Here is a 22,456-nt window from a genome sequence, read left to right as displayed (position 1 = left end):
TGTATTTAAGTTTTCAGTGTTTTGAGGGATATTTAATGTATTCTGACATACAGTAACCTGATTATTTTAGAGGCTGTAGCTCAAACTTATTAAATTATGCGTCTTTTAAATTTTACTTTACTTTTAGGCTATATATAAATACAAACACCTATTTTACAATAAAAATGTCTCCGGGCCACTTACGATATCCATTTACGCTGCTCTAGATCTGGTTAGCTGGTTTAGACTGTTGAATGATTCTTGCAAAGACTGATTATGCTTGATCCTTATAATGGTATGAACCATTATAGAGGTGGTCAAGTGTATATTTGTATTATATATTATTTTAATTATTAATGTTATTATTTAAGATACAGATCAGGGAAAACTATTTCTCACTATTAAAGGGGTTGACCCGCTCAAACATCTGTTTTGACGTCCATAGGGGGGGATTGAGCATTAAAAAAATTAATGACCTGGCTGAGGCTTGATTACTTTGAGAACTTGCAGGTTTTTTTCTTCTTTTTTAAATAGAGGAGCTCTGCAATAAACAACACACTGTACCTTCATTTACCTTAAAAAAAAACAAACAATTAATGTAAGAAAATGTTACCTTCTGAAAACTTCCTGACTGCAGAGTTCTACATGCAGTATATACAGATTAATGAAAGTTTAAAGCAATGTTTGCTACTTTGGTACTTTTTTCTTATTAAAAAGTAAAATCACTGTCCATTCAGATAATCCTCTTACCCGTTTCTTTTATCGCAGGAAAGTAAGGCTCTGCCATCTTCATTTCTCTCTGTTCCTGTGTTCCATTGCGTGCGGGATTCAATGTGACTGCGATTTGTTTTTTAAAAGCTCATTATTAAGCTAAAAAGTAACTCACATTACATTTTTAAAAAAAGTAACTCAAATTTTATTACTTAATTTTGAACAGCAATGCGTTTCTTTACTCATTACTTTAAAAAAGTTAGATTATTTTGTAATGTTACCCCAACACTGGAAATAACAGCACTCGCCTTTTAACCTTGTGTATTACTCCGCCTACATACAGAAGACACACTAGTTTGACAATTACTGCTGCTGTTAGACAACATAAAAACATAATGTACTTTTGAGGCTTTTTAGTCGAGAATGTAGTTGTTTAGATTTTAACTATGCAGTTTATTCCTAAGGTTAGTGCCTATTTTTAAATATTTATAATTTTTGAGGGAGCGCGTCAGCAGCCATTAGCCTGTCTTTGAGCAAAAACGGTTGACGATGTTCAACCACAAAGATGGCGACAGAGACTCAAAATGTGCCCCAAGAGAAAAACAGCATATTTTCAAACTACAGCTGATAAAATCATCATTAAACAGGTAAATGGCTTTCTAAGTCGGTCTCTCTCTTTTGTATGTTGTAGTGCTGTATTTATACCATAGTAATATTGTGATCTCTCGATTGCAACAGAGAAATAGTGGGAAATCTCTGTAGACTGATGGCATTTCATGCCGTTCAGCCTTATAATCTTAAAATGTGAGCAAAATCACCTGTTTTGTCACCAGTTTAGCCATTACGCTAGAGAATCATTTAAATACTAGCTCTAGAAGTGACATTTGTAAATTAGCCACATTTCTGCTGTTCTGATTATTTTATTTATTTATTTTTAGAAATTTTCTTACCCCACTAGCAGCATTTTTTTCATGTTTAAAGCAAAAACTCAGCTAAATTCTGAATTTCAGAGCAAAAAAAAAAAAAAAACATCCAGGCAAAAGAAAATGAAAACCTGTGGCTCTTGACGACATATTGAGGTCAAATGAAGCAAGTCATAAAACTGAACGATCTTTGGAAGAAATGGAACATTAACAGTATTACTTTTAATTACAGCCTGGAGCACAAGCTTCCCTTTTAGTAAACTATAACTATACAAACAGTGTGTATGTAACTGGTTACGTGAAACACTGCATGCAAACTGCACTTCTGCAAAACCCACCAACCATTATTATTTATTTTACAAATCTGCAGACATATTTCAGCAAAAACTCTGCCTTGTTGAAAAAGGGAACACCTTTGAACTGAGCACAAAACTTCTCAAGTCATGCATTTCATGTGCTCTGAACATTTTTCTGAACATGTCAGATAAAACTGACAGACCGAAACGCTCAAATAACTGCAGACGCCACTTGGAATAGTTGAAATAGGTTGAGATTTATCTAGCGGCTCATCAGATCAGGTGATGTAGAAGTATGAAGATGTTCTACCTCGGGACGGTGTTCACAAGATCTGCAAGATACTGTGTCCTATAAAATCTTGTGATAGATTTTATGTAACCGATGATGACCTTGATACACTTTACCTTCCTAATGCACTTCATTAGGACAAGATCAGCACATTTAATGTTATTCCTGTTCACATAACATCTCAAATTACATATCATCAAGCTTTGAGTATGGGTTGTGGATATTATTGGAGCACCATTTCCATCTGTTAAATGATGAATTATGTCTTGGACGCCCTCAAACAACCCGTTCACATGACAGCACCTGCATTCTGTGCAATCTGCGATGTGTATGCTGCAGGGCTAAGATGTCCTTACAAAGAAACAAAGAGACAATACAGAATGTCCGATGCACTGCATACTTTCACTCTACTTTTTCTTAAATCTAATGACTGGGGAAAACATGAAAAAGACATTAAATGGCATTTTTAGAGGATGAATAAGGTCACTGGTGAGACGCACATCTTATTTAATTTATTTATGTATTATTATTACTGCCTTGTTATTATGGTCACACTTTATTTTGATGGTCCGATTGTTGAATTTTCAGATATATTGCATCTACATGCCAACTAATTCTCATTAGAAAATAAGTAGACTTTCAGGGTTAGTGTAAGTTGACATGACCTTGCAAAGTATGACGTTATAGTCAGTTAAATGTCTGTTGAAGGAGCATATCAACAGATAAGCAGACAGTCTACTAATACTCAATTGGACCATCAAAATTGTGTTACCTTATTTATTTATTTCTCTTTTACTATTATTATTTTCTGTATGTGTGCTTTTTTGTTTATTACATTTATGTTATTTATCTGTATTTACTGGATTTATGATGGCAAATTATCTAATTACTGTAACTGCCGCTGTTGGGGAAGGGAGGGGATAGGGGGTGTTAAAAGGACATAAAAATGTGTAAACTAATGGTACTGTTATATTATTTAAGAAAATAAAACATTTGAATCATAAAAAGAAAAGGACATTAAAGGATGCTGGATTATTGTACCCATTGACTTTAACAAGTAGAAAATTTACTATGGAGGTCAAAAATGGAACCAGTATTTTTGGAAATATCTTCTTTTAAGAAAAAAAACAACTATCTTTGATGAAAAAACTGGTTTTGAAAACGTTAAGGGTGGGTAAACGATAGCGGGATTATAGTTTTTGGGTCAACTATCCCTTTAAAAAATGTAATTCAGGAAACCATCACAGTTGCTAGTTTCACAAAAGCATATCCATGTGGAAAACATGAAAACAGTCACACTAAACAATGCAAATAATGGTCCTTTTTTACAGTAGAAACGTTTGTAGTTTACTATTAAGAGCATAAATAATATAAAAATGACCAGCTGAAATAGTTATAAATAATAAACTAGTAGGCTCGGTGGTTAGCACTGTTACCTCACAGCAAGAAGGCCGCTGGTTTGCGTCCCAGATGGACCAGTTGGCATTTCTGTGTGGCGTTCGCATGTTCTCTTCATCTTTGCGTGGGTTTTCTCCGTGTGCTCCAGTTTCCCCCACAGCCCAAAGACATGCGCTATAGGTGAATTGAATAAACTAAATTGGCCGTAGTGTATGAGTGAGTATGGATGTTTCCCAGAGATAGGTTGCATCTGGAAGGGCATTCGCTGCATAAAACATATGCTGGAATAGTTAGCGGTTCATTCCGGTTCATACCCCTGATAAATAAGGGACTAAGCTGAAGGAAAATTAATCAATAAATAAACCAGGAATTAATACAATAGGTAAATGTCAAAAATCAAACTACAGTGTTGTACATATTCTATAATACTGGACTTTTGAGGCTCATAAATTCACATATATAGAAATACACAACATTCTTCAATACAGGACATTCTTCCTGACCATGCACAATATCAGACCACACTTGCTGAAACCACACGCCTCCTTGTGGTTTTCAGAATGCACTGCAGGACAATCACATGCTTGGAGCCCAAACTTGGAAAAATACACTCACTGACCCTTAGTTCAATTGCCTGTTAATGAATAGTGTGAATAAAATATGCTAAATTGGCCGTAGTGTATGTGTGTGAATAAGTGTGTGGGGGTGTTTCCCAGTGTTTGGTTGCTGCTGGAAGGGTATCTATTGTGTAAAACATCTCCTGGATAGGTTGGCGGTTTATTCCGCTGTGGTGAACCCAGATTAATAAAGGGACCAAGCCGAAAAGAAAATGAATGAATGACTGTGTCCTGGTCATTAATGCCAGATAGGCTGGTCTGAGTATTTCAGAAACTGCTGATCTACAGGGATTTTCCACATACAAAAATGAGCTGCATTCACTAAACCTCTAATATAAAGCAGCAAAATGTGATTGCAACTGTCATCTATTTTGCATGAAGAAACAACTCTATCATTCATCATAAACTCTATTCTACTCTCCTCGTTGTAGTATTTCATCACTTTTTTGACCTACAGTAAAAGTTAATATTTTCTAATACTAAATGTACCTGCATAGCAAAACATTTTTAGCAAAACAATATTTAGGAAGGAGGGAAGGGGGTGTTGGAGTGTGGATGTGTGTGTGCCAGCCTTTAGCTTTTGTGGTGTAAAAATGGTTTTATAGCTGGCTGGTCAAAACTGGCCACAATCGATGTTTAAATGAATGCATGTATGGCTTTTATGAACATGTGAAAATAGAAAATGATTAATTTTAGAAAAAACATCCAAACATTAAATAAAAAATAAATAAAAATTCTGCTGTTAAAATGGTCACAGGTAATTTCTGACCCTTAAGTCAACAGGAGGATTAAACACTACAGTACAGTAAATCCATGTCCATTAAGTTATGACCACAGTTGTGATAGCTGTTCCTAGCTGTACTTCTAAAAGCACAACACACCCTGTCACAAAGCTCAAATCATGTCAGACTTGTTTCTTGAACATTCATTCATTTTCCTTCAGCTTAGTCCCTTATTTATCAGAGGTCGCCACAGCAGAATGAGCCAACTACTATTCCAGCATACGTTTTACGCAGCGGATGCCCTTCATGTTCTAATTTAGTCAATCCAATTGTGTCTTTGGAGATACTCAGAGGAAACCCACGCAAACACAGGGAGAACATGCAAAGTCCACACAGAAATGCCACCTGGTCCAGCCAGGACTTATTCATAAGGTCTTATTTTTTTTACAATAATTTAGAATTGAAGACTTTTTAAAACTTTATAGGGATCTGCGGACATAGGCAGACTGAAAGTAATTTTGCATCTACACCATGAGGTTGTGAATTAAACATGTCTCATGGACATGCTTTGGAGGGGTGAGCACTTGTATTGAACATTTTTTATCATTATTTCTGAAAATATCTGATCGTTAGCAAAAAATAGCAAACAATTTTGTGTTTAATAGACATCTAAACATAGACAGCTTGGCTAAAACAAGGCTAAACTTGGGCTGTCAGTGAAAATCTAACAGATATATGAGAATAGCCCAAAACTAGACTAGTCTTCAAATAGACAGATTAGATAGAGTTTATATGTGTAGTCATTCATTTCAGTTTATTTGATGACGAGTCTAGTTTTGAACTATTCTTAGACGTCTATTAGATTTTCACTGACAGCCCAAATATAGCCTTGTATTAGCCAAGACGACTATGTTTAGACATCTTTTAGACATCTTTTATCAACAAAAAATGCTTGCTGGGTTATTTATCAGGGGTTGCCACAGTGGAATGAACCACCAGCTATTCTGGCATATGTTTTTACACAGCGGACGCCCTTCCACCCACAACCCAGTACTGGGAAACACCCATACACTCTCACAATTATACACGCACTCATACACTACAGCCAATTTAGTTCATCCAATTCACCTATACCGCATATCCTTGGACTGCTGGGGAAACCGGAGCACCCAGAAGAAACCCACGTGAACACTGGGAGAACATGCAAACTCCACACAGATATGCCGGCTGGCCCAGCCGGGACTCAAACCAGCAAGCTTCTTGCTGTGAGATGACAGTGCTAAGCACTGAGCCACGGTCCCGACCTTCTGACCTAATATTACAATAAAAGAAAACACAAAGATTCAAAAGTCCTTTGCTTTGTTTTATTGCTGCATGACAGTCTAGCACACTAGTATGTAAAAGAAAGGCATAATGTCAGCTGCCACAAGATTTATTTATTAGACCCTAGATGTAAATTAAAATTGGTTCAAATATTTCATATCAAGCTTTAACTTTGAACCAAGGTACTTGCATGTTGGTTGTTCGTTTGCGCACTCATTGCATCTTAATGATTAAAGTTGCATCGGCCAGGCTGGTGAAGGACCATGCGGTGTTTGCGGGAGAAGTGTTGTGGAAGACGCTGGCGGATGTGGTTCTGCCGCTGAATGCAGTTGCGGCCGAGACTGTGGCGGTTGGCACGAGCCTGTGCCCTTTGTATTCTGCCCACCTGTGTGACTTTGACCAGAGCTCCAGCCTGAGAGACTAGTCGCTGAGAGACTCGACCACTGCTTCGGGCTACTGGGACTTCTGGTTCTGTGATGCTTTACAAAGAGAACAAGACATCTGGTTATGTTGAGCCGATACAGACTGTCAGTGTCAATATTGCTGGGAATAAAGTGATCCCGACTGCAGTCTCTTAGCAGATGTGGTGAATTTACCTCGCCTCGCTAACCAAGCTGGCAGCACAAATCTCAGAGTTTGACAGGCTTCCTATTAACTTGAACTGCAGCTCGCCAGTTTCAGAGGATGACTCTCCATCTACAGAGAAGAGAATCACAGTTAACAGAATGACATGAGAAGCTCTATCTTTACTCGCCCTCAGGCCATTTAATATGTAGGTGACTTTTTCCCTTCAGTAGAATAAGATGATCCTTAAAACTTAAACTGACGAGCAACTTTTTTTTGTACAGACTGATTGTTTTTCTCCAATAAGACTTCAAAATATCATTGGGAGTCACAGATTTGAACTTTTTTTTTTTTTAATAAAATAGTCATCTACTGTTTGAAAAGCTTGGGGGTGTTTAAATGAAAAGCATTTTTCACACGAACTATCCCATAGAATAGGTACAATCACATCTGTTATGAGACAATTGTTATCTGTGCTACAATCAAAAAGAGATTTTCTTATTTCAAGAGTTGACACTTAGATATGCTTGATGCTATTAGCAGGTTTGGCATGTTGTCCTGGGAGAGATCCCAGAGCTCTGAAATAATCAAGCCCAGAGCTCCCACCAAGTCAATAAGCATATAAGGGAGTCTGAGATCAGATCTTTTGAGCTCCCTTTGGTAAAGGGAGGAAAAGGAGGAGATGGGGTGGAAGAAGGGATTCTTCCAAATCGAAGATAAGGTAGTAGGCCAAAATCTGCCTATTTATTGTAAGCTTGAATCAATCTGGGGTGCATTTCCAAAACAACGACATAACTAGTGGCTGAAACATCACAGTACCATGCATCGTTTGGGAAATGAGCAATGTAGTGACAAGTGTTTTCCCAAAACTGTAGTTTCTCTGTCGCAGATCCATTGTTTGAACTACGTTAGTTATAACGTAAAAACTCCGTAGTGGCGCTCTAAATGGGGCAGAGTAACAACTTCTTTAGAGAAAATGGCCATCATACGAAGATCGCTAAAACCGAACTGTAAAATAATACTTTGAAAGCAAATTACACCTAAGAGTGATGACCTTTTTTTTAAAAATCATTCCGTTTAAATGTTGGAACGTTCAAAACAAATAGGGCATAGGAGGGATAAGTGGGAACAGAACACAACCAGGAACTATGGTTCTAACTACAGCTTTAGAGGTGTAGTTACAAGCGTACAAGTTTGTGATGCAGTTTGCAAATATTCGTTGAAACGACAGATTTGGATAACATTAAATCAATGAACTATGTTTGTAACGACGGAACTTGCAATCTATGGTTGGCTACCAATGGTTTTCGGAAATGCACCCCTAATTGGATTATTGCTGATTTCGGATGAGAGACCAGCCGTGATCAATCATATCACATGCTCCTCTCGAAATTGGTTTGTAAAACTTCACTTAAAATGAGCTGAAACTACACAATTCTTGAGATTTTTTGCGACAACTTATTTGTTTAATGTTCAATCCACTTAAATTAGTTATGATAACTTAACTGATTTGTGTTCAGACCAAATTAATTGTGTGGAATATTGTTTTTTTTTTCAGTTTATAAACAAGTTAAAATATATTTTTACATTTAAAAAGTTGAATAAAGTTCATTGTAGGTGAATCATCATGTAGCTTTATGTCCACAATTTAACAGCACCAAACATTTTACAGTTGAAACATAAGTAGGTCCACTGTATTATAAACAATATGCAAAAATCTAAAGCCTCAAAACTGTTATCATGATCAAAATACAACATGCCTATTGACAGATAGTTTTCAAACTTTTTTAAGCAAGTAAAAGGTCTTAATTTAATTATAAAAATATATCCCTTTTCAGTTTGTGGTAGAAATGTGATGTTCATATGAAGCAAATCGAAGAATATAGTATTTTGTTTGTATTACATAAAAAAATAGCACTTACTGGGCTAAAGCCACTTAATTTCCAAAAACAATTATACATTTCTGTATAACACAATACATTCAAATAATAAAAGCATATCATGTTACTAACTTGCTTAGAACATATAAAGCAACAGTTGAACTTAAGTATTTTATGTAATTAGCCTGCTATAATATCGAAGACTTCTTTATACATATAAATATCAGCATTTGTATCCAATTATACATGTTATATTTGTGTGACAAAAAAAACTTAATGTGTCAAATTTGATACTCAAATAAAAATCAAATAAAAAAAGAGAATTTCTTTTCATTAAAACAACTCAATATACTATTCAATTGTTTAACAACTCAATATAGCATTCAATAATTTAAAGAGGTTTTCTGAATAATGTTTTGTATGTCAGATTTTACAGGCTGAATAGTCTAGAAATATTTGTAATCTCAATTCATGACATTTGTGGCTGTACTCACCAGCTGCATTGACCAATAGCCAGCCCTCTTCATCCACTTCTGGAGATGCTGGTTTTGGTACCGTCGGTTCCTGAGTTGTTTCATTCACGCTTCCGAACAGCAGGTTCGTGAGCCGTTGAAACATGGTTATAATTTACTTGTGATTGCACTGAATAATTGATGGTGCGCTTGGTATACACTAGTCGCACACTTCTCCTCTCAGGCAGATGTAAAGAGCAGAACTCAGCAGTTTGACCTTTGGTAAAGGAAAAACGCAACTATAAATGCATATATTCCATGCATTTAATTATATCCATTTATCAAGGAGTGATTTGGAACAGCACATGACTGGGTCAGGCTAAGAGCTATTTTAAAATCATATTGAGGCCATTCTTTCGTAAAGCACTCATCTGTCAGCAGAGACTTGTTTTTTCACAACAGACATAAAGTAAGGGTGATTTTAAACTTAAAGAATTTTAAACTTCCAACAGAATGGATTTGCCCCATTTGTGCACACTTAATGTTTAACATTCAGATTACAATGTATTTGTTATCATTAGTTGTAGTTAGGCATGGGACGATAACTGTTTGCAAGGTATACCACGGTTTGAAAAAGTCAAGATTTTAAAACCGCCAAAATTGTCCGCTCTACCATATCTATTGTCTTTTTTAAACAGTTTTTTTAGGACAACAGTATCTTCTGCATCCATATCCATTATGTCATTTTAATTGTAATAAAACTGGTGTTTTGAAACCTAATGAAGACAGCAGAAGTCAATGATTTATTTGAATTATTTAGCCTGACATGTTTACTGCTCCAAAATACTTTAAATGTTTCTCAAAATGAATTACATTGTGCTCAAAGGAAAAGGCTCTTTTGTTTTTTACCCAAACATTTAAAATGAATATATTTTAGAGCAGTAACCACAATACCGTGATATTTTTATTCAAGATTATCATACCATCAGAATCTTATACTGGCCCATGCCTAGTTGTAGTTGATCAAAATATAACTGCAATCTAAGACTCAAATCTTAATATATTTGTTCACAAGGCCACTAAGATGGACGAGCTGAATTTTGGGAGTGCATTGTTGGGACTCCAGCTCCATTGTTGGTGTCCATCTGTCGTCCTCCCAGCTGGGGGGTGTGCCAGTGCCACTTTAAACAATACCTACATTTTTTTCTGAAAACAGCATCTGCATCATGCGCAAATACTTTAATTTCAATGGTTTTTATGCAGGGTTCATTTATCAAAGAGCTGTTTGAGGAGGATCTGGACAATTTGTTTTGATCTCAATAACGTTAAACACTAATCATTCATAAAAGCAAGTCGAGGACAACACAGCCACAAATTTATCCGTTTGTGGAATGAGCTTTAAAAGCACACCGACTAAAACTAACTGTTTATCTGAAGAAATAGGTATACATGTCAATTCTGTAAATACAGCATTTGCGAGAATGTATATTACGCGCTTCATGGTAAGATTAGGATTAGGTAACACACTGTGAGCATGCATAAACATTTCTATTTCTCTATATATATATTTATACACACACACAAATTTAATGTTACATACAGTACCTGGAAAGAAACGGGTTTGCTTATATAAAAATGTTTAAGGAAAACATACCTTGTAGGTCTAATTCGCTTAAATTAATCTTTGGTTGTTTAATCCGAGGTAGATGCGCGAAATATTTGTTCTTTTCTTTTGCTAATTTGTGCTTTTATTACACACAAAATACAGCACCGCAGTTTAGATCACGACGAACAGCTGATATTAAAAACAAAAAACCCAGCGCAGTAGCCCCGCCCACTGATGTTGGCTAGTCCAGTAAGATTCAAACACAAACCGAAAGGCGGAGACTTATATAAACGGGGTGCATTTACCGTTTTTCCATCTACAACAGACCTAGGAACAGTTGTAACATTGTACTTTAAAACTCATTGGCCGGCTTTGAGTAAAGCTGACTCCAGGTCAGTTGAAAATAAAGCGAGTTAGCGGGCGTATAAACAAAATTTGAAAACTGCAGAATGTTCCTCAGCAACGGATACACGGACATTAAACCACATTTAAAGGGGGAGATCATTGAAAAAATGAACCCACCTTCATGTTGTTACAGGAATTCACTTGCTTTCTTGTATGGAGCACTAAAAAGGGACAAGGCTCCATTCACTATTCAGTTAAAATGCACAGATGCTCTGATGTACAATATAGTGACTGTACCAAAACTTGCATTTTACAACACCTTTCTTTGTTATTTATTAAATAAGTCTTTACTTACTGTAACTGATTCCTGTTTTTTTATGGGTGCTTTATTGTAGTTTTAGAAGTACTTGACCTACATCTTTAAAAATATATATACTTTTATTGTTTCAGAAAAATGTGATACATACATACTGTATTAGTAACCAAATACAAATCAAAGAACACCCACCCCATCCCGACAGAGCCATTAAAAATAAAAATAAAATAATAATAATAATAAATAAATAAATATATATATATATATATATATATATATATATATATATATATATATATATATATATATATATATATATATATATATATATATATATATATATATATATATATATATATACACATATATATACATATACATATATATTTACATATATATATATATATATATATATATATATATATATATATATATATATATATATATATATATATATATATATATATATATATATATATAAACACAACAAATTATTATATATAATTTATATATAATAAATTATATATAATATAATTTAACAATAAATTATGTATAATATATAAAACAAGTATTTTTATATTATATTATTATTATATATTATATATAATTTATATATAATTTATATTTATATATATATATATATATATATATATATATATATATATATATATATATATATATATATATATATATATATATATATATACACACACACAAAATAAAATAAATAAAAGGAAAAGAAAAAATAAACTAAAATAAGATAAAATAATAATAAAAGGTTCAAAGGACAGTTTAACATATACATTCCAATGAAAGTAAAAATATATTAAAGTTATTCAAAACAAACACAGTGAACATTAACACAGTCACATTGTTTGGGATTACTAAACGGTCAGTCCATTCTTATTTAAAAAAAATGAAGAAATAAGTCACAAATCTTGAAAAATATGTGCAGTTTTTGTTTGATTGAGTCTTTCCATTGCTGTACAAGAAGACTTTTCCTTAATCCAGAGTGGCAAAGATGGACCATGAATACTTTCCCAGTGAATGGCAACCAGGCGCTTCACATGCAATAGACACAGATTTATACATTTCTGTTCTTATGACTTCAGCGATAAGGCAGGTGGGAAAAGACCAAGAATACAGATTTTAGGGCAAACAGGGATTTCTTTACTAATAGTTTTAGAGATTACACCTATTAATTCTATCCAAAATGATTGCAAGTGCTCACATGGGCCAATGACATCACCACACTGAAATGGTATATAGGACTTTTTACAAGCAGCTTACCATAGATGAAGAATAGAGAATAAAAGCCACAATATCTTATATCGTGGAACAATCCTGCAAATCAGGAGAGTGGTGCAGTATACTGATGTAGTTCTAGCTAAATTAAAACAGCATCAGTTCAAATGTTAAGTTCAGATCAGTGTAATGCAAATGTCACTGCTTGGCCAGTCTACTGAAACTTCACACCGACTTTTAATTCCAGTCAGTCAGCCCCAGGGCTTCCGGTGAATTGTCATCCCATAAAAAAAACGCCACTTTTAAGATCTGATTTCTTTAAAAACAGCGATCTTTACTGCCTGGCTGAGATACGATATAAAGAGGGTATCACACCAAACAAGACACATTAAATTCAATTTTTCCATGCCATGTCTTTAAAATATGGAAATTATTTTACCCCAGTATTTTTAATCGAGTTTTTGCGCTAGCCTGCAGCTAATGACAGTGTCTGCGTTTAAACTGTTTTTCGTCTAACAACTAAATGAGTGCTTAAGTCTATTTAACTGATTATTTTTTAATTACATTACAACATGGATGCTGGAAGGAACTTTATCAAATTGAAAATAGTCACATAAATCTTTCACCAGAAGTTCATCATTGGCTGAAAAACACTAGCTGTGCATATTTTCAACAATTCTGTTATAGCCTCTAGTCATCATTTAAAATTACAAATTTTCTATACATTTTCAACTGATCCAACATTCGGTTTTCCAAAAAAAAAAAAAAAAAAACGGACCCAGAAAGCTCTAAAAACAAATCCTATTGACTTAACATTGAAATTTGTGACCTCATACATTAGACTCATTCATGGGCTCATTTTACTTAGTCAACTAGATGATACACTTAGTTTTTCCTCTAAATTCATGAACACAAATGCCTTTTACATATTTTAAGCAAATGTGATTGACAACAAACTGTTATTGACTTGTGACTGCTGAATTAGATTGCATGTTTTTTTTTTTACTTAAGTCTACTGTATCATACTAGATCAAAAGCAGCACATTTGCTGTGTAAAATTTCTTACTTATTTTAGCATGGTGTGGTGTATGTGTCTATGTATATGAAAAAAAGTTAAATAAATAAAACAAATACAAAAAATATATATCTATAAATAAATAAAATCAATTAAATGCAAACATTTACTCAAATTTTATTTTCTTTTACAAGCAATGTCAAGCAATGTCATCTCACTAAAACGTTTCACTTGGTTAAACTTACAAACTCAATTTCATCTGCCTTGAAAATGAACTCAACTTTTTTTTGTCTCAACTTAAGATGTAGAGTTTCACAATATATTTAATTAAAACTCAACATCTTAGGTTGAAACAAAGAATCTTTCTGAGTTGAGTTGACTCACATTTTCAAAGCAGATGGTGAACTTAAGTTTGTAAGTTTGACAAAGTGAAACTTTTACAGTAGTTTACATGGGGGGGGGGTACTATTATTATTAATGTTACGATTATTATTATTTGCTCAATTTGTTCCATTGCTGTGTGCAATGCTGGATGTAGGGGAGCGCGGGGCACAAAGTAACGCAGGGTAAAATGTAACACAGAGTTTTAAGGTATTTGCTCAGGGTAAACCATGGCATGCTTCCGAGGTTTTCACCACAGTGTCGGCAAAAAATTGGTGAAATTTGGATGAGAAACACAGGAGAAACCATGTTTGCAGCATAAAAGTATTTTGTATTATACTCAATATTTTTTATTTTAAAGAAATCTGTGAAAGTATGTATGTAAAATGTGATTACTGTCTTCTAGGCTAAAAGATGGAACCATTTTGAAAGATGTAAAAAAACACACAGAGACTGCTAGCCAGTTTTGAGGAAAGCACGACACAGCGGGGTTAGTTGTAACAGGGTGTTACAATTAAGCCACACACTGTTGGGCACCACTAAATTAACAAAATAATTGTTGAATTTTGAGTGTAATGTTTGAATTTTTTTAAATAAAATAAAAAAAGAAAATATTATTAATAGACAAAATTCTTTTTATATTGCTAATACTACAAATAAATGCATTATTTAATAATGGACAATAATGCAAAAAAATCAAATATGTTTATCTAATAGATAAATAAATAAACATGCTGTGCTATGTAGAATAAAAAATAAATTGAGCTAAGTACTGAGGAAATATAGCTACCATTTAAAGTAAACTGGATTTAAATTAATTGTGTGAATCTGCCTTCTCCTGTGTCTGTTACCCCTTGCCCCGCAGGAGGGGTAAATAGTAACATTTTTACTCCTGGCATTTTTGGTAATACTATACAGAAACCGTAAGTCCGGCGATCATACAACCAGTGCTCATTTGTAGGAGAGGCTTGTGTGTTGTTGGTAAAAAACAAATGGTTTGTCTGACCCCATTACTTTGTTCATTATTTAGCCAAAACCAAAAAGGGTTACTTTGTGCCCCGCTCTCCCCTACACACACACACACACACACACACACACACACACACACACACACACACAGAGAGAGAGAGAGACACACACGTTATATACATAAATAAGTGCAAACCATAGACTTTAAAACTATGAAAATTAACTATGAAATGTTTTAAGCGAAATATATACATTTTAAACAAGTTAATATGCTAATGTTTGTTCATTTTAATAGCACATTGTTGCGTTTTGTGTATCAAATACTGTACACGCTAATTTATTTTATATAACCTAAACATGAAAAAATGCAGTGCTCGTTTTTGAACGCAAAACATCGTAAAATTAACTTACTCACCACAAGGTGGAGCCAAATTCAAAGTTGTGTTTTACAAACCACTTGAATCAAACTCATTCCAGACTCACGCTGACATCTGTTGAAAAGTGCATTGTGCACTTGTCAGCTCATCAAAAGCAGGTAATAAAACATCGGCAGAACCTACACGTTACAGTGTATAATATATTATGCACTCGGCGTTAAAATAAAACGTGATGACAGAGAACATTTCAGTTGTAAACGCTGCATCTGTGCAAACACCATCTACGTGCACTGCAGATTAATGTTGCACGCGCTAATTCTATTATCCTTTATTGTGCAGACTTGTAAATGGCACATTTTCTTTTTTCCAAAAGCTTTTATTTTAATGGATCTGGCCTTCTCCACACATTGGCTTGGAGCCGCGAAGTAAACAATGAATTTACAATGGCTAATTTGCATGATCTTGATAGGCACGAATTAAACAATTGACTCATGTGTATTACCTGCGAAGTGCGCTTTGGAACATTCACACCTAGGCAGCAGTCAAGTGCTGGGTAATTAAATGAAACACTGACGACAGCGATGTCTGTAGGCTGCTCTTTTGGGCGGGTCCAAATGGACGTAAACCCACTTACTAGACTGTCAGGCTATTTTAAATAAGTACAGGCTCCCTAATTGTAGTGCATTTCACATCAGCGTTCACGTTACGAGAAGCACGGATTGGTTCGTCGTTGCATTTTACGGACTATTTGAGAGTGGAGGATTTAGTTTTTTCATCTCTGAAAATTACTGGAGTGGATTGATCAACTTCAGACTTCAGCATGCCTCGGTCATTCCTGGTAAAAAAGTATTTCACCAGCAAGAGGCCAAACTACAGCGAACTGGAATGTCAGAACGGTGAGAACTGCTTTATAAATCGAGTTAAATGTAAATGTTTTAATGAGTAAACTAGTCACATTGGTTAATTTTAATAACGAAAATGGCATCTTTTAGTTCATGTTGTAATCAAATCACACACCCGACATGTAAAGCCAAACTTGGATAGTTTGCTCACAATTTATTGAGTTTATTTGATCAAAAACACATGAAAAAACTGTTGTTAATTATTATTTCAACCCTGAATTTCTCTGTGAATGTATTTTAAAATGTATTCATGTGGTGGCAGAGCTGATTATTTAAGTATCTTTACTTCAGTCACATGATGTTTCAAAAATCATTATAATATGCTGATTTGGTGCATAAGACTCGTTAATTATTAGCTATGTTGGACATACTGATTTGTGGAAACCAAGATTTTACCTTTTAAAATACTTTTATTAATCAAGGACTAATTTAATTTATCTTAAATGATAGTATAAAGACTTGTATATATTTACAGAATCTGTTATATCAAATTAATATTGTTAGTTTGAACTTTCTATCTCTCAAAGAATCCTGAGAAGTAAGATGCAACCTGATTTGCACGAAAAACAAAAGTGTTTTCATCATTGATGACAATAGGAACCACTAAAGTAAAATTGAGCACTAACTATATTAGATTATAACAGAGCAGCAAATCACATTAAAATGATTTCTGAAAAATCATGTGACACTGAAGACTGCAATGATATTTAAACATTCAGATTTGCCACCTGTTGGACATTCAGCTTTGAAGAAAAATATATTTAACACGTAGTAAGAGATAAAATGGGTATTTTAAACAAAATATTTCACTATATTACTATTTTTATTACGAATGTAGCCTTGTTGAGCACATCCTAATTTACTGAATCTGATTGCATTTCGATAAAGCACATGCATTTTTTGGTCTTTTGCATCTTGTGTCTTGGTTGTTTTACATTGCATCCACTTAAATAAAAAAACAACAACTCTTAAGTCAAACAGGATGAGCCAAACGTCTAGAATCATTAAAAATAATAATTTTCTCTTTTTCTCACATCAGACACTTCAGCAGACAGATACCCACTAGCAGAGCTTCCAGCAGTCAGCAATGACTTCCCAGTGACGTGTTTGACCACTGGACTTGTCTGGGACGTCAGCTTGCTACCTTCCCTTCACAATCCCACATCCCCATCCACCCTCTCCACAAACCAGGGCCCGCTGGATCTCAGCTCCCCATCCAGCATCAGCTGCAGCAGCAGTGGGGAAGAAGATGAAGGACGGACGTCAGATCCCCCGAGCCCAGATTCCTCCGACACCTATCACCCCCAGCAGACCAGCAGGCCGAGACGCACCAACAAGAGCAGGGCAGGACAGAGAGAGGACAAAAGCGAGGCTGCTGTCACCGCCGCCAGTCGACCAGCCTTCTTCTGCAAGCACTGTCCTAAAGAATACAACAGCCTCGGGGCGCTGAAGATGCACATCCGCTCCCACACACTGCCCTGCGTCTGTCCCACCTGCGGAAAGGCCTTCTCCAGACCCTGGCTGCTAAGAGGTCACATTCGCACACATACTGGTAAATCTGATCTTCTTTTTATCAACAAGTGTTGGAAATGGCTGATTACTTAAACGTTTGAGCATTTTATGTATTTTAAAGTTGTTTTATTTAAAAGTAGCATGCATATATTTATTATTTTAAATGTAGCAAAATGCTACAATTAGTAAAAAATGTTACCAATCTGTTCTGTTTTACATGGGACGTTTGCTGTGTAAAATGGAGGTAGTTCATAATTGATTATTTAAAATAGCTTATAATAGAAATATTACAGTTCCCGACTAAAGCTATTATTTATTTTAACTTTTAGTTTTAATTTGAGATAATAATTTAAAACGAGGGCAACACGGTGGCTCAGTGGTTAGCACGGTCACCTTAAAGCAAGAAGGTCGCTGGTTCGACTCCCAGCTGGGTCTGTTGGCATTTTTGTGTGGAGTTTGCGAGTTCTCCCTGTGCTGGCGTGGGATTCCTTAGGTTTCCCCCACAGTCCAAACACATGCGCTATAGGTGAATTGAATAAACTAAATTGGCCGTAGTGTGTGAGTGTGCATATGAGTGTATGGGTGTTTCCCAGTACTGGGTTGCTGCTGGAAGGGCATCCGCTGTGTAAAACATATGCTGGATAAGTTGACGGATCATTCCGCTGTGGCGACCCCTGATGAATAAACGGACTAAGGTGAAGGAAAATGAATGAAGGAATGTTGCAAAGTAAATGATACAATTAGTAAAAAATATTACCAATCTGTACAATTTTACATGGGATGTTGTAATTCTTATTTTATCTGAGCTTCTTTTTTATCAACAAGGGTAGGAGATGGCTAATTACTTGAACATTATCGACTGTTTCTCTAAGTTAGTTTCATGATGATTTATGAAAATGCTTCTTATTAAAGAACCAGGTAAATGTACTGATTTGAGCATTTTATGTATTTTAAAGTTGTTTTATTTAAAAATAGCATGTATCTATTTATTACTTTTTATTTAAATGTAGTAAAATGATACAATTAGTAAAAAATTATACCAATCTGTTTCGTTTTGCATGGGATGTTTGCTGTGTAAAATGGAAGTAATACATATTTTATTCTTTTTAAGTTTTGTAGCTTATAATAGAAACATTCCATTTCAGAATATCTATTTTTTTATTTTAGCTTTTAGTTTTATTTGAATTAATGGCTTAAAATGAATATTTAATTATTTACATTATACTTGTATCTAGCTATTTAGCTTTAAAGTTTGTGTTTTTTTCACCTGAATTGCTTTACATTTGTTTTAGAAGGCTTTATTTAGATATTTAATTAGTAAGACTTTATTTTGATGGTCCCTATTGCACATTTTGTTAACTAAAAGTTGCATTGCAACAACATGCCAATTACTTGTCATTTGAGTATTACTAGACTTAATGTCTGCTGCTACTGCTCCTTCAACAGACATTTAACTGACTATAAGAAACTTTGCAAGTACATGTCAACTTACACTAACCCCAACCTAACAGTTTACTTAAAATCTATTGAGAATTAGTTGGCAAATAGATGCAATGTAACTTTAATTCAACAAAATGCGTTAAAGGGACCATCAAAATAAAGTGATACCATTGCATTAAAAAAGAAAATCTGTTCCAATTTCAGTTTCAATAGTTCCGATTTTGATTAATTTCTACTTGGATCATTTTAAGACCAAGTAAAATCAACCTTGTTACCTTTAAATTTACCATATTCTGCAATGTTTTTTTCCTCTTATACCACTCTATTTTGCATAAGAAAGTTTTCTAATGCAATATACAACATCAGTCTTAACTAATCTCTTCTAAGCATGGGCCGGTATAAGATTCTGACGGTATGATAACCTTGGGTTAAAATATCACGGTATCATGGTATTGTGATTAATGCTCTAAAATATCTTATATTTTAATGTCTGGGTAAAAAACAACAATTTTTCCCCCCTATTGACCACTGTATACTGTTGCCCTAAAAAAACTACCCATAAAAATGTAAAGGTGAACGTAACCCCTAATAAAACATGTAAAAAACCTTACATATACCATAGGAATGGTATAACAGAATTTTTTTTTGAGGTTTTAAAACCTTGACTTTTCCACTCCACGGTAAACCTTGAAACCGGTTATCGTCCCATGCCTAGTCTCTTCCAAAGCAAATGTCTTCCATTTTCCTTCAGAAGCCTCTAGAAACTCTTTAAACGGTCATTTCATTAATGCATCACCGTTAGTTTAGAGATTCACTCAAGTCACTTGAGTTTGTCCTCAATAGACTTGCTTTGCATTGATCATTGTGTTGACGTCTTTTTAACAATGACACAATAGGACAATCTTATCAATCACTAGTGTGAGAGTCCAGATAAGCCCAGATAAGTGGATCAAGAATTCCAGCGAGCTCTCTTGTTATCATCCATGCTGAGCATCCACTTATTTTGTGTACTCTCAGTTGATTCAATCAGTCACCCATGTGACTGTGATTACCCAAGTTGATTACAAAGCACACATCTAACTGTAGCTTTTTCTGTTTTCTTTCCTCTCAGGTGAGCGACCATTCTCCTGCCCACACTGTAACCGTGCCTTCGCAGACCGCTCGAACCTGCGCGCGCACCTGCAGACCCACGCAGATGTGAAGAAATACCAGTGCAGCACCTGCTCTCGCACCTTCAGCCGCATGTCACTGCTGCAGAAACACAGCGCGGCTGGTTGCTGTCCCTCCACGGCCAATGCCCAATAGCCATTTCATTCTAATTCAGGACTTATGAGAAAAGTATTTCTTCTCCAAACAGGCACAATATGCAACAGGAGAAGGATGACGCAACATTAAAGCGGACTTCTTAAAACATTTCCAAATGCCTTTTTCCTCGAACCAAAATACTTCAGATGAAGGAATTATGAATGTTAAGGGGGTCCTGAAGCAGCTGCTGTCAGGTTGGGGGTGGGTTGACTATGGTAGGGTATGTCTCTCAGCATGACACACACACACACACACACACACACACACACACACACACACACACACACACACACACACACACACACACACACACACACACACACACACACACACACACACACACACACACACACACACACACACAGACAGAGACAGCTGTTGTGTGGTGCGGAGGCAGTGTACTAACAGGTGCCCTGACCGCCATGTCTCTGATAACAGGTGGCGTCTGCTGATTTCTCTAGAAACACACTTGGAGAGAGTCCTGATGGAGCACAGTTGACTGCTTTACTTTTTTTTGTTGTTGGTTTTAGAGGTTTGTAGCTTGCATGCGGACGGTGCATCGCATGTTTTTTCCAATAATTCTTTTCACCAAAGATTGTTTTTTTACTCTGTCTATTGCTCTCTTTTTTTGTACAGTTTTAAATGCACTCCAGTTTACCAAAGAGTATTGAAGTCCATTTATTTTGTATTATTATAACAAATGATTGGACCATTGGAACCAAAGCCATGCTTTTCTTTTTTTGTGTGTGTGTGTGTAATTTAAAAAGTTTAGAGACACTTCTGAATTTGTGAAGAAACGGACATTCTTATTAAACTACCACCAATTTTTATACACATCTTTATATTCCATCAACTTATCGTCACATTTTATTGATGCCAGAATTTGTGCATAAAGTGTTTTCTTAAAACCGAATGAGTTCAGTGCAATTTTTAGCATTTTGTTTTTCATGTTTCTTTGTATTTGTCCAAATCATTTCCATTCAATAAAATAATTTAAGTTTATACAAAGGCTTTGGTTCGTGCTCGCTGTGTTTGTTACAGTTACGAAAGGCCTGATGGCTCAATATTTTAAGCTGTTGAAATCGCTATAGTACTGGGTTGGCGCTGCAAGGGCATCCGCTGCGTAAAGGATATAACAGAATAGTTGTTGGTTCATTCCACTGTGGTGACCCCTGATCAATCAGGGACTGAGCCCAGTGAAATCACTTTGAGAAAAAGTCATTACCAATATTTAGTGGTGTGAGGTAACAAATTACAAATACTCAAACTATGTAATTGAGTAGTTTATGTCAGAAATTGTACTTTACAAAGTCTTTTTTAAAAAGTTGTATTTTACTTTCCCTTGAGTACATTTTTAGTGCAGTATTGTTACTTTTACTCCACTACTTTCCTTCAACCTGCAGTCACTATTTTTTCTTGTCTATGGGGATTAGAAAAATCCTGTTCAATCAAATCACACATGGAAGGTAAATCGCATGATAATGAACCACCTCAAGACATGGGTGATTTATAATTGCAGTAAACTGTTTGGAAGCATTACAAGTGTCCAAGATGTCCGAAATCTTTACACGTATTGACCCAGATACTGTTTATATCATAGTTCTCAAACTCAATTCCTGGAGGGCCGCAGCTTTGCTCCAACCCTATCAAACACAGCTGATCCAAATAAGAGTCATGAACACCTTCATTAGTTGGATCAGCTGTGTTTGATCAGGGTTGGAGCAAAACTGTGCAGAGCTGCGGCCCTTCAGGAATTGAGTTTGAGACCTATGGTTTAAATGCATGTCTATGATGAGAAGATGACAGATGCTTACTGTACGATGACGCCTTGAAATGGCCTTAAACAACCAGCAGGCACGTTGCATGTTTGGAATTTAAAAAATCGAGTT

The 22,456-nt window shown here is 35.2% G+C and overlaps 2 protein-coding genes across 2 annotated transcripts; one reads left to right on the top strand and one right to left on the bottom strand.

Annotated features, from left to right (window-relative positions):
* Positions 1–5,836: 5,836 nt before the first annotated feature.
* tp53inp2 (tumor protein p53 inducible nuclear protein 2) lies at positions 5,837–10,955 on the bottom strand. Its single transcript, XM_056468196.1, has 4 exons — positions 10,809–10,955; positions 9,197–9,431; positions 6,855–6,954; positions 5,837–6,737 (listed from the first exon to the last, which is right to left on the bottom strand). Exons 2-4 carry the CDS (start codon positions 9,318–9,320, stop codon positions 6,482–6,484), a joined length of 480 nt encoding a protein of 159 aa, XP_056324171.1. The 5' UTR covers positions 9,321–9,431; positions 10,809–10,955; the 3' UTR covers positions 5,837–6,481.
* A 5,065-nt stretch (positions 10,956–16,020) lies between these two features.
* Positions 16,021–21,475, top strand: snai1a (snail family zinc finger 1a). Its single transcript, XM_056468027.1, has 3 exons — positions 16,021–16,304; positions 17,350–17,862; positions 20,374–21,475. Exons 1-3 carry the CDS (start codon positions 16,229–16,231, stop codon positions 20,565–20,567), a joined length of 783 nt encoding a protein of 260 aa, XP_056324002.1. The 5' UTR covers positions 16,021–16,228; the 3' UTR covers positions 20,568–21,475.
* Positions 21,476–22,456: the final 981 nt, after the last annotated feature.

This window comes from Danio aesculapii, chromosome 11 (assembly GCF_903798145.1).
Source record: "Danio aesculapii chromosome 11, fDanAes4.1, whole genome shotgun sequence".
Taxonomy (NCBI): Eukaryota; Metazoa; Chordata; class Actinopteri; order Cypriniformes; family Danionidae; genus Danio; species Danio aesculapii.
Note: the sequence above shows the minus strand (reverse complement) of the source record. Positions and strands in the feature narration are given on the sequence as shown.

Bases quoted from the DNA above. Each gene is read 5' to 3' on its own strand.
- tp53inp2 (XM_056468196.1), bottom strand. From the start codon at position 9,320: ATGTTTCAACGGCTCACGAACCTGCTGTTCGGAAGCGTGAATGAAACA. The intron at 6,955-9,196 runs GTGAGTACAGCC...TCTTCTCTGTAG, and splicing joins GCTATTGGTCAATGCAGCTG to ATGGAGAGTCATCCTCTGAA. The intron at 6,738-6,854 runs GTAAATTCACCA...CTCTTTGTAAAG, and splicing joins AGCTTGGTTAGCGAGGCGAG to CATCACAGAACCAGAAGTCC.
- snai1a (XM_056468027.1), top strand. From the start codon at position 16,229: ATGCCTCGGTCATTCCTGGTAAAAAAGTATTTCACCAGCAAGAGGCCA. The intron at 16,305-17,349 runs GTGAGAACTGCT...TTCTCACATCAG, and splicing joins CGAACTGGAATGTCAGAACG to ACACTTCAGCAGACAGATAC. The intron at 17,863-20,373 runs GTAAATCTGATC...CTTTCCTCTCAG, and splicing joins TCACATTCGCACACATACTG to GTGAGCGACCATTCTCCTGC.